The 12,651-nt window shown below is 39.9% G+C and overlaps 1 protein-coding gene across 3 annotated transcripts; it reads left to right on the top strand.

The window, feature by feature from the left end:
* The first annotated feature begins 239 nt into the window (after positions 1–239).
* On the top strand, positions 240–11,001 carry GATD1 (glutamine amidotransferase class 1 domain containing 1). 3 transcript variants are annotated; one of them, XM_048486972.1, is made up of 8 exons: positions 240–406; positions 2,351–2,427; positions 3,282–3,387; positions 5,575–5,682; positions 7,011–7,105; positions 7,797–7,890; positions 9,215–9,326; positions 9,730–11,001. In XM_048486972.1, the coding sequence occupies exons 1-8, from the start codon at positions 289–291 to the stop codon at positions 9,734–9,736; spliced, it is 717 nt and encodes a 238-aa protein (XP_048342929.1). In that variant the 5' UTR covers positions 240–288; the 3' UTR covers positions 9,737–11,001. The 3 variants fall into 3 exon arrangements, with proteins under 3 accessions (XP_048342929.1, XP_048342930.1, XP_048342931.1); XM_048486974.1 differs by lacking the exon at positions 240–406 and adding an exon at positions 450–698; XM_048486973.1 differs by lacking the exon at positions 9,730–11,001 and having other exon boundaries at positions 9,215–9,330.
* Positions 11,002–12,651: the final 1,650 nt, after the last annotated feature.

Below are 12,651 nucleotides of genomic sequence, written 5' to 3'. Positions count from 1 at the left end.
AAAAAATAAGCAACTGAAAAAGAAGGCAAAAAAATTTCGCCCAGTTGTATCACAGCTGTCAATGTTATGGGAGACAGCCCCTATTAACATTCACTCTGGGTCTTCCCCTGCCCTGCGCACTCTTCCCGCGGAGGCTGCTAGATGAGTGAGGGAAAAAAAGCCTCCCTGGGAAGCTTCAGCCTCATCCCCCAACCAGCAGCTTCAAGGGCTCGTGCCGGCGCTTGCGCACTAAAGCTGGGTGGCTCAAGGGCTGGTGGGTGAGAAGCGCCGTTGCCGCCAGAGGCGCGCATGAGAAAGCAGCCGCCCGCTTCCTGTTGCGCTGCGGGCCCCTCCGCTGCCAGCGCCATCATGTCGGAGCGTCTCAGCAAGCCCACCTGCCTCATTGTGGCCAGCGCGGCAGCTGCAGGTGAGTCTAGCTCGCTCTCCGTCCTGCCCTGCCGGGTTCTTCCGAGAGGGGGCTGCGAAGCTGGCCGAGGAGGACGTGGAGGACCTCTCGGGGAAGGTGCCAGGACGCTGGATACAATTGCCCACCCCCGGGCGCAGCGATTACGGCGTGCACTTGTCAGGCGTGGCGGGCTCATCTCTGCAGCAGCACCCTGCAAAAAACCAGAAACGCGGCTCCTACTGACCATTCCGGTCGGCTGTCACGTTAATGACACACGACCTCCGCCAGAAAACCAGAGTGACAGCTTCACCCAGTAAGGGGATCTGTAAGGCTGTGAAACTGCGGGTTGGGGGCAGTCTGGTGTCATACACGGGGTAATCGAGTTTCTTTGAATGTCAGGCTCATTCCGCACATGCAGAATAATGCACTTTCAAACTGCTTTCAGTGCTCTTTGAAGCTGTGCGGAATAGCAAAATCCGCTTGCAAACAGTTGTGAAAGTGGTTTGAAAACGCATTATTTTGCGTGTGCAGAAGGGGCAGTGTCGAAAATATTCCTCAGTTTCGCATATGTCCTGAAAAGCCTTATTGAACCTACTCAGAAAATGTTTTAGGATGGGGGATGAGTACAGTGGTGGTGAACACACAAAATTGTTTATTTATTTATAGACCAATTTTCTACTTGAGATTCCAGGTAGATTGCATGGTATAAAACAATGTAATCAAATTGCATGAGAATACTAGCAAGGACCGCAATAGGACTAAGGTTGCCAATTTTAGAAAGGGGAAAAAGTCAGAGCTGCTATGTCAAGCAATGCTTTGTAATGCTTTGCTTACAATGCTTTGTAAAGGTGGACTATAAAGTAAATAAAATGCGTAGGATCAGGCTGTAAGTAGAATTCTTCTCTAAGTGAACAGTCACAATATCGAGCAACAGTGGTGTAACCCCTAAACTGCCCACAGGTAAGGGATCCCTTTCCCAGTAACTTTCCACCTTCAGAGCACCACAACCCTTCCTGTGGAGTAGCATATATTAGCTTATTTACATTTGGGCCTAAATCCCTTATTATTTGATGCCAATTCTGTCAAAAACAATTTCTTCAGCAATAAAAGTTCCGTTGGATTATTGTGGAAAACCTTCCCATTCTCTCTGTCTTTTTATCTGCTACATGATTTCACCACTTCAATCATTAATGTCTCTCTCTCAGCCTAACTCCAACATAATTTTATTCTCCCTGCCCCAGGCTTTTAAAATCAGGACTCTTCAGCCCTGCTAATGTCTTAGTCTATTGTAGCCAATTGCATAGAGAATTCACACTTGGGAAAATTATGAGAGTCACAACTTTTCCCCTCAACTCCTTCCTTTTCCCATTACATAGAGAACTTACACCCGAAAGACTCGTGACAGATTTCATAGCAACCCCTAGCCCTGATTAGAGGCACATGACAAATGCTGGATGGCCCGTTTTGTACCACTGTGGTTATGGGCCTGATTCTACTTTGAAACCCATCTCATAGTTGTTGAGACTTCCTCAACAAAATGTCCCTGAGGGGAACTAGCTTAATTTTTTTTTAAATTATGTTTAATTTATGTTTTAAAAGGTTATATGAAAACAATTGTGTACATTTAACATTTTGTTTTAAATGGTGTTTTCTTTACTCATATGGTGGCTTTTTAATTGATTGATTGATTGATTGATTGTTGCAGTTGCCACAAAAAACACCCCTCAAGCTTCCTAAAGATTTTCAGCAGAATGCTTTTCCCCTTTTATAACGTTGGATGTTGGCTGCTATATTTCTTGCATGTACTAAAATTTAAAGTCTAAATAGCTCTTGTTATTTTTAGAAATATAAATAATGATGTGGACCATTAAAATGCTGTTAGGGGAGCAAAATGATTATTCAGGTAACAGTTAATATTAACATCTAAACACATTCACTTAATAATGTTTTGTTCTTGGTTATCAGGTGTGTCTGCTGACTCCTTCCTTCATTCTTTTACACTGGCAAGTGCTGCTTTTAATTTGCAGGTTGCTACCCCTGGGGTAAGTGAGAGTGTTTACTATTAACTGCAGAGTATACCTGGCAGTCAGAAAACCAACAGTGGGGATATATAGGGGAAATTCATTATCCATCCTGAGGGCTGGATCCAGACTACTATTAATTTCCACAGGTCAAGAATTTACATCCATGAAGTGTGATTTTCTCAACTACCAAAACAGTTCAAAATGTCTCCAGAAATTCTGTTCCTGAAGGTTCTCCGTCCCACAGGAACAGGATTGGGAGCGTTTTGGGCAGTCAGGAAAGTGGTGTGAGCAGAAAACCTTGTGCCTACAGAAATGTCTGGTCTTGATCCAAGCCTGGACTGTGCTTTCTTAGGGAAATTTTTAGTGGGCTGCTCTGTTTTGTTGCTGAAGGAAGTATGAATTGTGCTTCAAGATTTACTTATATTTATATGTATTTATTAAAACATTTATATCCTGCCTTTCCTTGTGGCGTAGGTTGGCTTTCAGTAATAGTTTAAAACATTTTCAACTCACTTCTGCCCAGAATTGGTATTATCATCAAGCTGGTCAGTACGACTCCCAAATTGTTTGTGTTAAAAAAATTGCCAGTCTGTATTCTTCAAGAAGTTGCAGAAGGAAGTTCTTCAGCTATATTTTTAATGATTCTGGCTGTTTAAAATTGCATCAGTATTTACAATATCAGGACCAGTTTTATTGTATGTGAACAATCTCCCTTTTTAATGATAAGCACAAGAAGAAATAGCTTATATTAATAAAGTTGGCTGAAGCAAATTTTGCTAATGTATAGAAACACATAAAATATTTAACTTTTAAACTTGAAGTGTTATTGCTTATTGTTTCGTTAGTTGAATTTTGAACAATGATTCTTCTAGGGAAAGCCTATTGATTTCGTTAATGTTAATGAGGCAAACATGCGTTGGATCCAGGACTTTCGTATGAAATCATATGCAAATCCTGCCAAATTAGAATCAACTGATGGTAAGGTATCTTTTTACATGCCATTAACTACCATGTGTATGGACAGCATCTCTAGAAATGCAGTGTTCTTTCTTGCTGCATATCCATCTAAAGTCTCATTGAGTTCAAGAGATAGTTAAATATTTGTCTGTGGAAATCAGTGAGAATTAGAAGTGTTTCACTTTGGCCTGCTCATGCCCACTATGTATTGATGATTTCTATAGTTCCCAGAGATGATTTCTTATAGTTTCCGGAGTCAAAAGAATAAATCAAGTGAAAAATTGATGTAGATATTTTTCTGTCACATCTTTTTCTGTCATACAGATTAAGGTAAAATAATATTCTGAAAAAGCCAGTACTGTGACTCAGTTCCCCCTTTGCATCTTGCATACACTGTTTAATGTGCTTGGTCTTTTGAACTGGAGAGTCTTCTTTCCACAGTATTCATATAAGCTGTTAGCAATTTGTTAGGGCAACCTAAATTTTTAATGTGTGAGATTATCAAGGATTGGGAATAAGATTAGCCTCCCAATCTAGTGTTGTCCTGATAGGAAGCTGTTTCTCCCATGCTAGGGAGGCTTTTTTCTTTGCTAAGTGGAAAAGGATTTGTTGGGTTTGCAGAAAAAATATGGTGATGTGGACAAAAGCTGACACTGGTTGGGCCATCCAGTGTTGACATGGGCATTGTGGGAAAGCAGAGCAGCAGCCCTCCTCCTCCTAAAGGCAGCAGTAGGATTGCATTAGGGTGGAAGACAATACAAAGCATTCCCCTCTTTGTTTACCTTGAAGAGTAGAGAGCACCATCTTTACCTCCTCAGACTCTAGAGGTGGTGGTTGAGTGGAGGTAGGGGGCAGAGCCTGTATGGCAGTGCCTTTAAAGATGACAGCATGTAAAGCAACAATTTACAAAAATACATAGTGTATTATAAACAACAATCATACATAGTTCATATAAAAACCAATAGTACAAGGTTACGTAAGTCAGAAAACAGTCACAAAAGGTCTTGTAGCCAGAAGGAAACCAATTGCAGCAATAACAATGTTACAGATAAAATGTTTGGAGACTGTAATGCTTAGCTGTGTGAGCAGACACAAAGGTCAAGAAGGGGAAAAATCTGCCTTCAGAAGTCAACGGAAAGCACTGTAAATCTGTTTTACTCTCTCTGTGCTTCTTCAACACTTGTCCTAAACACTTGCCATAGTTATACTTTGCATTGCTGTATTTATAGACAAACACACTATAATTAGTTACCATGTGTATGTTTTGTACAATACTTTTACTTGTTGGCAGCATAGTTTACCCCTGTCTTCTTAACTTAAGATGAGATGTGATACTTTGTTCACCCCAATGTTCTGAAATAATTGTGAATATACATTACATCAATTTTGTATGTTAACTTGACAATATGTATAAAAATTTACACACCATAACAGAATAATATATATACAATCTTACTGTAACACAAAAATCAGAAGAGCTGGTAGTTGTCTCCTCTGACAAATTCACTTATGCTGCACTTATCATCAACAGCTAAACCTCTGCCTGTTTTATTGGCAGTATTGCCTGCAAATACTTACAATGCAGTGTATAAGAAGCAAGAGAAGTTCACTTCTGAATTAAATCCACCAATTTGTTTACTTGTTGTAATAAATTGTTTTGCATATTGATATGATTATGCTAATGTGTATGCACTTTTTCCAGAACTAAAAATGAAGTTATTTTCAGTATGCTCTTTTTCTATAAAGTTCTGAACTAATGGGGAATCAAGATGTTTACGTTTAATGCATGATCTATGCTCAAATATGTGCAGTTTAATTGGCCTTATTGTTTGTCCCATATATAATATCTTACATTTGCACATAAATATATATGCCACTTGTTTACTATTGCAATTAAATAAAATGTTTCAATGATCTTTTACATTTGAGTTGTTCCTATTCAAACATCTTAGTTTCAGAAGTCCAGTGGCACACTGAACATGATCCACATTTGTAAAAACCTACAACCCGACTGTTATCAGATTTCCTATGAACAATGTCTGCATGGACCAAATTTAAATTATTAGGTATGAATTAATGGTGTTATGGAAGGAGCTAGATGTCTTCATCTTTCCCCCTCACCTCCTTGTCAAACTTGACAGACTTTTAGGTTCCTTGAACATTATCATACCAAGAATGCATGTTCCTAATTTTGTTCTTTCTATCTAGGTGCCCGATACCATGCACTGTTGATTCCTGACTGTCCTGGTGCTGTAACGGATTTAGCAAACAGTGGGTACTTAGCTAGGATATTGCAGCATTTCCGCTCTGAAAACAGTAAGCATCCCTGGGGAGCTATGCTGGTTTGAATATTTTTGTACAGCTTGGACTGGGAAGCATGAAGAAGATGCTTTGAATAATTCTGTTTCTGGTCAGTTCAGGAGTTTTCAAATAGAAATTACTGATGACGTGGGTAGCAAAGTATTGTTCACTTCAGTAACATAAGAACTTTTGTAGCTAATTGGGAAACTAATATTAGGAATGCATAGTTAAAATAATATATTCCAGTATATGTTGCTTATTCGGCACATATTTATTTATTTACGTTATTTATAGTTGCCTTTCTTCATGAGACTCAAGGTAGATTACAGAATTTTAAAACAATGCAATAGGAACATTATAAGGCAAACAATTAACAGTGCAATGATTGGATTACTAGATTAGAAAACAGTGCAATGAAACAGTAGAAGACATACATGATATAGAAGAAATAAACTGGAATAGAGTGCAGTAAGAAAATAATGCATACAATAAGCAGTGCTATAAACTACAGCCTTTGTTCTTTCATAAAACCATTATCCATTGTAGTACACCGGTGTCTTAAATAAAAGTGCCCTCCTAAACAGTTCCATTTTTCACATCCTGTGGAATGATAGAAGTGAGGTGTGGGAGCCTTAGGGAGGCCCAGCCACAAGTGGGAGCCACAACAGCAAATTCTGAGGTACGGGCAGCTGCTGACTGGACTTTGCTCAGGTGAGCTCATGTCACTGTCACTGTGGGGCTTATTGAGAGAGGTAATCCTTTTTATGAGCCCTAGGCCATGAAGGACTTTGTAAGTGATAGGCAGTTCTTGATTTGAACCTGAAAACTAATTGATAACCCCCCAGAGTGGCTACCAGTATTCAACCTGCTGCATTCTGTATCAGCTGGAATTTTCACATTGTCTTGAGGGCATTAGACATTACAGTAGTCTAGCCTTGGAATTACTGTGGCTTGGAGCTACAGTAATATGAACTGGATCAAGGAAGGGAGTCATCTTCTGGGTTAAATAGAGATGGAAAAAATAGTATTGATGTTCCTCTGGCATCTTTTAAAATGTAACTCCCCTGGCATAACGTTCACTGTCATTAAACTCCCAACCATTCTTCACAAGCACAGTAATATTCCTGATTAAGTGAAAGCATTTGTATGCTTTAAATACATTACTCTCATTTTTGTAATTAATTAGATCAGGGAAGGATAAGAATATATAGAGATTAAGTAAGGGGTGCTTCCTGAAAATAATCAAGAATAAGGGTTCTTTTTTGCTGCTTTATTAGTAAGGGCATTCACTACATGCCAGAATGCAGTGACTCCATTTAGATATAGTGGTGTGTCTTTTGCAGAACCCATTTGTGCTGTTGGGCATGGAGTTGCCGCCTTATGCTGTGCTACAAATGAGGACAAATCCTGGGTATTTGAAGGATACAGTTTAACAGGGGTAAGCCTGAGCAGGACACTTTTGTGTACAACTTTCATTCTAGTTAGTTAGTGAACCATATAATGTTGCCTTAACTAAACCATGGATTTGTCCCAGACCCCATGTGGTGTTTTGTTATTTCCAAGTTATTTTCTCATTGGCATTTATCTGCATGATTGATTTAAGCTGTGTTTATTTTTTAATTATCCCATTTTATACTCCTGTAAGACTCTTAGTTTTATGAAAAATAATCCAAGAAAATTGCAGTAAAATTGCCATCAGTGTGCAATTATTTTCCTGATCTTTCTGACTGATGTGCCTGAACTTCTGTAAGCATATGAAATGTGTACACACTAACATGTGGAAACATGCAAATGAATTTAAACAGTTTTTCATTCAAATACAAAAGGAGAATAATGGCTTACTACATGAGTGGGCCAACCTGTCTTATGTCTACTTTTTTACCAATTTGGCTCCAAGGTCCACTGGTGTGTATCTCTCTGTTAATTTGTAACTCTTCAGTGCTAGGGGATGCAGTGTAAGCTCCCTTGCCTTGCTTGTTCAGACCAAGGTCTACCAAGTAGTTCAGTATTCTGTGTGAGAATCCCAGAAATCAACTGGTGCTTAGTGGTCTGCCGGAAAGAATCTTCCTGTGCTGGTTTTGCCAGATTGCATTGTTCAAGTGTTACTTTTATTCTCTGGTCTCTTTCAGCCCTCTGTGTATGAACTGATCAGATTGCCTAGTTTTGCCAGCTTACCCATTATTGTTGAAGACTTTGCAAAAGATTCTGGCGCTAACTTTAGTGGTATGTCATTGTAACCTTATCTGGAACCATGGGTTTGATCAACAGTGATCCAAGCACCAGCGCTGAAAGTTTGAGTGACACAAGCCATGACTTGTGTATGTGTGTGTGTGTGGGGGGGGGGCGCTTCACTGTGGTGTGGGATCCTTTTCCTTCCTCGCTGTGGTGTGGGATCCTATTCCTTTCCCCACAGGCAAACTCATGGGGAAGATTTCACTTGTCGGCACCTTCCCCCATTCTGCTTGCCTGCTGCCTGATCTCCTCTTCCTTGTTCCTCTGTGGAGAGCGTTAGGAGGGGTGGTGGCAGTGTCTCCTGTTCCTTCTCTCCTGCATCACTACTACCTGGGTGGGGGGAGGGAAGCAGCAGCTCCTGTTGATGATGGAGCTATGCCTGAGCTGGCACCCAGTTCTGTTAGGATGCACGGATGCTCAGCTGACCTTTCCTCTCCTCTCTGCTGATTGGGAAAGACTTTTCAGATTTTTTTCTTTTGCAAATCTGGGCGTCCCCATCCAAATTTGTAGGAAAATCTCCTTTCTCTTTACATGGCTATGATCCACATATGGGTCCATGTTGAGCATGAAAGCAAAATATACCACATTGCAAAAGTCCTCATAAAATTGTATAGCATGTGATTTTTATCAGTGCACTATAGGGATGGCAAAATTGTTTTGCAGATCCATACCCCAAGAAATCTTGTAGCATTGAAGGAACTTTGTAAATCCAGAATTCTCAAGTGAATTATCCAATTAACCAACTGTATGAGCCAGGGGCAGCTTTACTTGAATTGTGCTGCCTTTTCAATAAAAACCTACGGTGCTGTGAACCTGGATATATAAATGAGGTTGTTGACTGAAATGCGCTCATTCCAATGGTCTTATAGTTGACTTGCAGATATCAAAGCTGGTTAAGAGTCATTTTGGCTTTGAGATAAACTATTTCAGCCCATTTCCCCCTCAAAATTCATTCCTAAATATTAAACAATTGTTGGACTAGATTTTTTTGTGTTGATCCCTTGTGTTTGTCTGTTGATGTACATTTCTTCAATTGCATCACTTGCCCCATAGATACTGAATGTATGCCCTGATCAAGGCCATTGCTTACTTATTAATATGGTATTCAGTGTAGCCTTGTTGAGTTTTTCTTGTGAAAGAATAAAATCAGTTACCTTGGGAATAGACAAATCCAGCACAGCAGGAAAATGAAGTACATTCCTAAATCATTAACAAAATAGCAAAATCTGAGTAGTTTCTCTTCTTGGGAGTTTGTGGGGGTCCGGGGGGAGAGAGGAAAGGAAGAAAGCAAGCTGAGTATATTCTTCCAATGCAGCCAGCAAAGCAGATGCAGTACATGTAATCCTGGACCAGCACCTTGTCACTGGGCAGAATGACAACTCCACAGTTGCAGCTATCCAGAATCTTATTTTTCTCTGCAGTACCAAGTAAGTGAAGGTGGGGAAGTCACCAGTAAAAATGCTGATAATGAAGAATATCCTATAACCTGGCAGCTGAGCTGCCTGTAACAGTTCATTAAAATAATGAATGAATTTAAAGTATTTACATCCTATTATTCTTCCACCCTGTAAGGCTCTATGCTGCTTAGAAAATTAAGACAACAAATATGAAAATACTAGAAACAGTCTCCTTTATTTGCCATAAGACCTTAATTGGTCTGTAATTAGTTTTTAAAACTTATGCAAGTCAGTTTCTGGAAATAAGCATAGGAGACTTCCTCTGTTTTGGGGCTTCAGCAGGTTTTTTCAGGTTATTATTTAATCTGCAAGTGCAGAATCACCTGTACCTTAGCCATAGTTCTAATATGAATTTCATATTTTCATTCAATAGGAAGTGATGAGCTACTGTCTCCTTGTAACTGATCAATACAGAAGACTGTTTGGCCTGGGATATGAATCATTTGCTAATGGAGATGACTAGCATCAGTTTGTTGACTGCCGTCAGTAAGTCAAAGACAGCAGCAAGGTTTTCTAAAGATGGACTGTGTTAAGTTGGAGAATGTATATTAAAATTCCAGGTACTGGAAGAAATGTATGCTGTGTACTGTCCTTAAGATGATGTGTATATGTTAAACCAGAGTGTATACATTAAACTAGCAGCTGTCCTTCTGCCAATGTCTACAATTTGCGCTGATAAAAATACAGCTCTGCTACTGATTCTCAGATTAGTTCTTTGTTGTTTTTCTGCTGAAGTTTTCATTCTAAGCTCCAGAACAAATACATTGTTTTATATTTTATTCTATTCATTGTAAGCATTAAAGTGGCCCACATGTTCCTGGTCAAGTTGAAAGGCAGAGCCTGGCTCAACTACAACAGCCTCCAATGAACAGATTCAGAACAAGTAAAAATGAGGACATAAAAACAGCACTCCAGCCAAAGCAACTTTATTTATACAGGAAATGTCTGTATATGCATTCAGTACACAATCTTATTCAAGCAGATCCTCATACCTCATTACCATCACCCAACTTCCTAAATGCCACTGTTACTGTATCCTGTTATAAATGCTGGTGGGAGAATTCTGGGATTTTATGGGTGAGCAGTTCACTTGCTGTCAGAAGGCACTGCAGGTAGAGCCGCCTAAAATCCCAAATGATCCCATTTGCTCTCTGAAATTTTGAATGCCCCCCAGAAGGGGATGTACGGGATGTCAAGAATTATTGTTCTAGAAGATAATGGGATTGCATCAAGATTAAACTGGCAACTTCAACCCACTCCCCCTTGCTGCTGCAGAACCCATTCAGTTTTCCAGAAGCAAAAATAATGGAGATCCATGGGAGCAAGGGAATCAGGAAAGTTCCATTTTGTGGTCAAAAATGTAGGCTGGAACCAGATTCACTCTGGTTGTCTGCAAAATGTAGTACTCAGATAGGTAGTGATTCCCCAGGATCTGATGCAGAGATCTTTCACATTACCTACTAAGATCCTTTTAACTAATGATGCCAGAGACTGAACCTGGTACCTTCTGCCTGTTGAACAAATGCTCTGCTGTTGCACCACAGCCTGCCTACTTCACACTAGCCATGATTGAAAACTTCTGTAGACTCCTTGTGTAGTTCTTTTTTTCATGTGCTGCATTACAAATAAATTTACTTGCAAACCATTTTTTTGGAGTTTTGGAAAAGTTCAAGGAGCCCTTTTCATGTGGAATCTGTGCAGCTGACCCAATTTAGCAACTCTTTCTGGGTGGCCCTATAACAGTAGAGTATTTTTTTTTAATCTAGATCTACTGAAACTTGCTAGCTTTCAGTATCTTATCTGCCACAGCCTCATTTATTAATGACATCACTACAAGTAACATGAGTCTGTTTTTGCTAATGCCTACTGCTCCCTGCCAGGTACACTTGATAACTTTCCTCTATCTGAATGTCTCTTACAATGAGATGTACTGAGAAGCACGCGTCCTATTGTAGACCTTTTAATTCTGGTTTTTGACAACTGATTATTTGTGGCTTCTTCTAATGCATGTGTGGTAGAATGTTGTTCCAAATCAGGCCTCTGTTTCCTTATGTTGCTACTGGTATTTATGTTATAGAAAGAAAGTTGCAAAGCTAGCAGAATAGATTTTAATTAATCAGCGTACATGGGATTTTTTTGCCTTTGAAATAAGGAGCTGTTTCTGAATTTTAAAAAATTATGTAAAATTTAGCAGATATTTAGAGTGTCTGTGATTTGCAATTAAGTAGAAATTTTAAACATGTGCTACTAAGAGCTTTGCACAAAGATTGCATGGAACCCCTCATCTTTCTTAGAAGACATGACTCACAAAGGCAATGAAATGTTCAAAATCTAAACAAGGCCAGCAGATCTAAATGCAGCTTGTCCCCCATTTTTTAATCCAGCAACAATTCAAAAGTTGCCCTTTTGCCGTGAAATACAGCATGAAGGCAGGAGTATGGCAGATTATAGAAACAGAGCCACTGTTTACCCCCATTTGTGCATCATTTTAAAGCATGATCGTCAGTCAACAGTGGGGAATGAGAGGGAAGTATTCTCGTTTGTTTCCTGCATGTGCAAATATACCTGGGGCACTAATTTTCAAGTCTGTTCAACAATCCTCTTTGCAAAAATTTCAGAATGTCCCTCACTGACAAAAGCAAAATGTGGTTTAAAATAAGCAAGTGATTTAGAGTACACAAACCTTTAGGTATTATAATCATGGCATGTTGAACCATCAAAATAGCAGGTAAGAAAAACAAAATTACAGCAACTGACTTGTAAAACTTTGCACCAGAAAAAGACATCACTAGATTACTAGAAGAATGCAAAGGTAGACAGTCCCAAGTTGCAACATTACTAGTTGGCCTTTTCTAGAAGGTATGGGCTCTACCCACCTCCTCATCTCCTCCAGCAGTTGACCACAGAGGTAAGCTGTCCCAGCCTAGCTGCAGTAGCCCATGTGCTGAAGTGGCTGCTACCTCTTGGTGGACCATGTTAATACTCCTGCAATGGAGGCAGCAGTGACATTATACATCACCGAACTATAGGCTGGGAGAGGATTGGGAAGAGAAAATGGTTCTGCAGCAAGCTGAGCACCTCTTCCTGTGCTACAGGCTCATTCAGCTTAGTGGCACCACAGTGATGGGCATTATTAGTTCATGCAGTACTTCAAAGCCCAAAGTACCAAAGACAGTTGGTGAGCTGACTGAGTGCCACTGTTCATAGAGGTATCTGGACCACTTGGGTTTAGGCAGAGTTGCTGGGGCTCAGCTCTGCTTGCTCCTAGCTACTAGCAGCCTTTAAGGCAGTGGTC

This window comes from Sphaerodactylus townsendi, linkage group LG02 (assembly GCF_021028975.2).
Source record: "Sphaerodactylus townsendi isolate TG3544 linkage group LG02, MPM_Stown_v2.3, whole genome shotgun sequence".
In the NCBI taxonomy this organism is placed as follows: Eukaryota; Metazoa; Chordata; class Lepidosauria; order Squamata; family Sphaerodactylidae; genus Sphaerodactylus; species Sphaerodactylus townsendi.
Note: the sequence above shows the minus strand (reverse complement) of the source record. Positions and strands in the feature narration are given on the sequence as shown.

Bases quoted from the DNA above. Each gene is read 5' to 3' on its own strand.
- GATD1 (XM_048486972.1), top strand. From the start codon at position 289: ATGAGAAAGCAGCCGCCCGCTTCCTGTTGCGCTGCGGGCCCCTCCGCT. The intron at 2,428-3,281 runs GTAAGTGAGAGT...TGATTCTTCTAG, and splicing joins TGCAGGTTGCTACCCCTGGG to GGAAAGCCTATTGATTTCGT. The intron at 5,683-7,010 runs GTAAGCATCCCT...TGTCTTTTGCAG, and splicing joins GCATTTCCGCTCTGAAAACA to AACCCATTTGTGCTGTTGGG.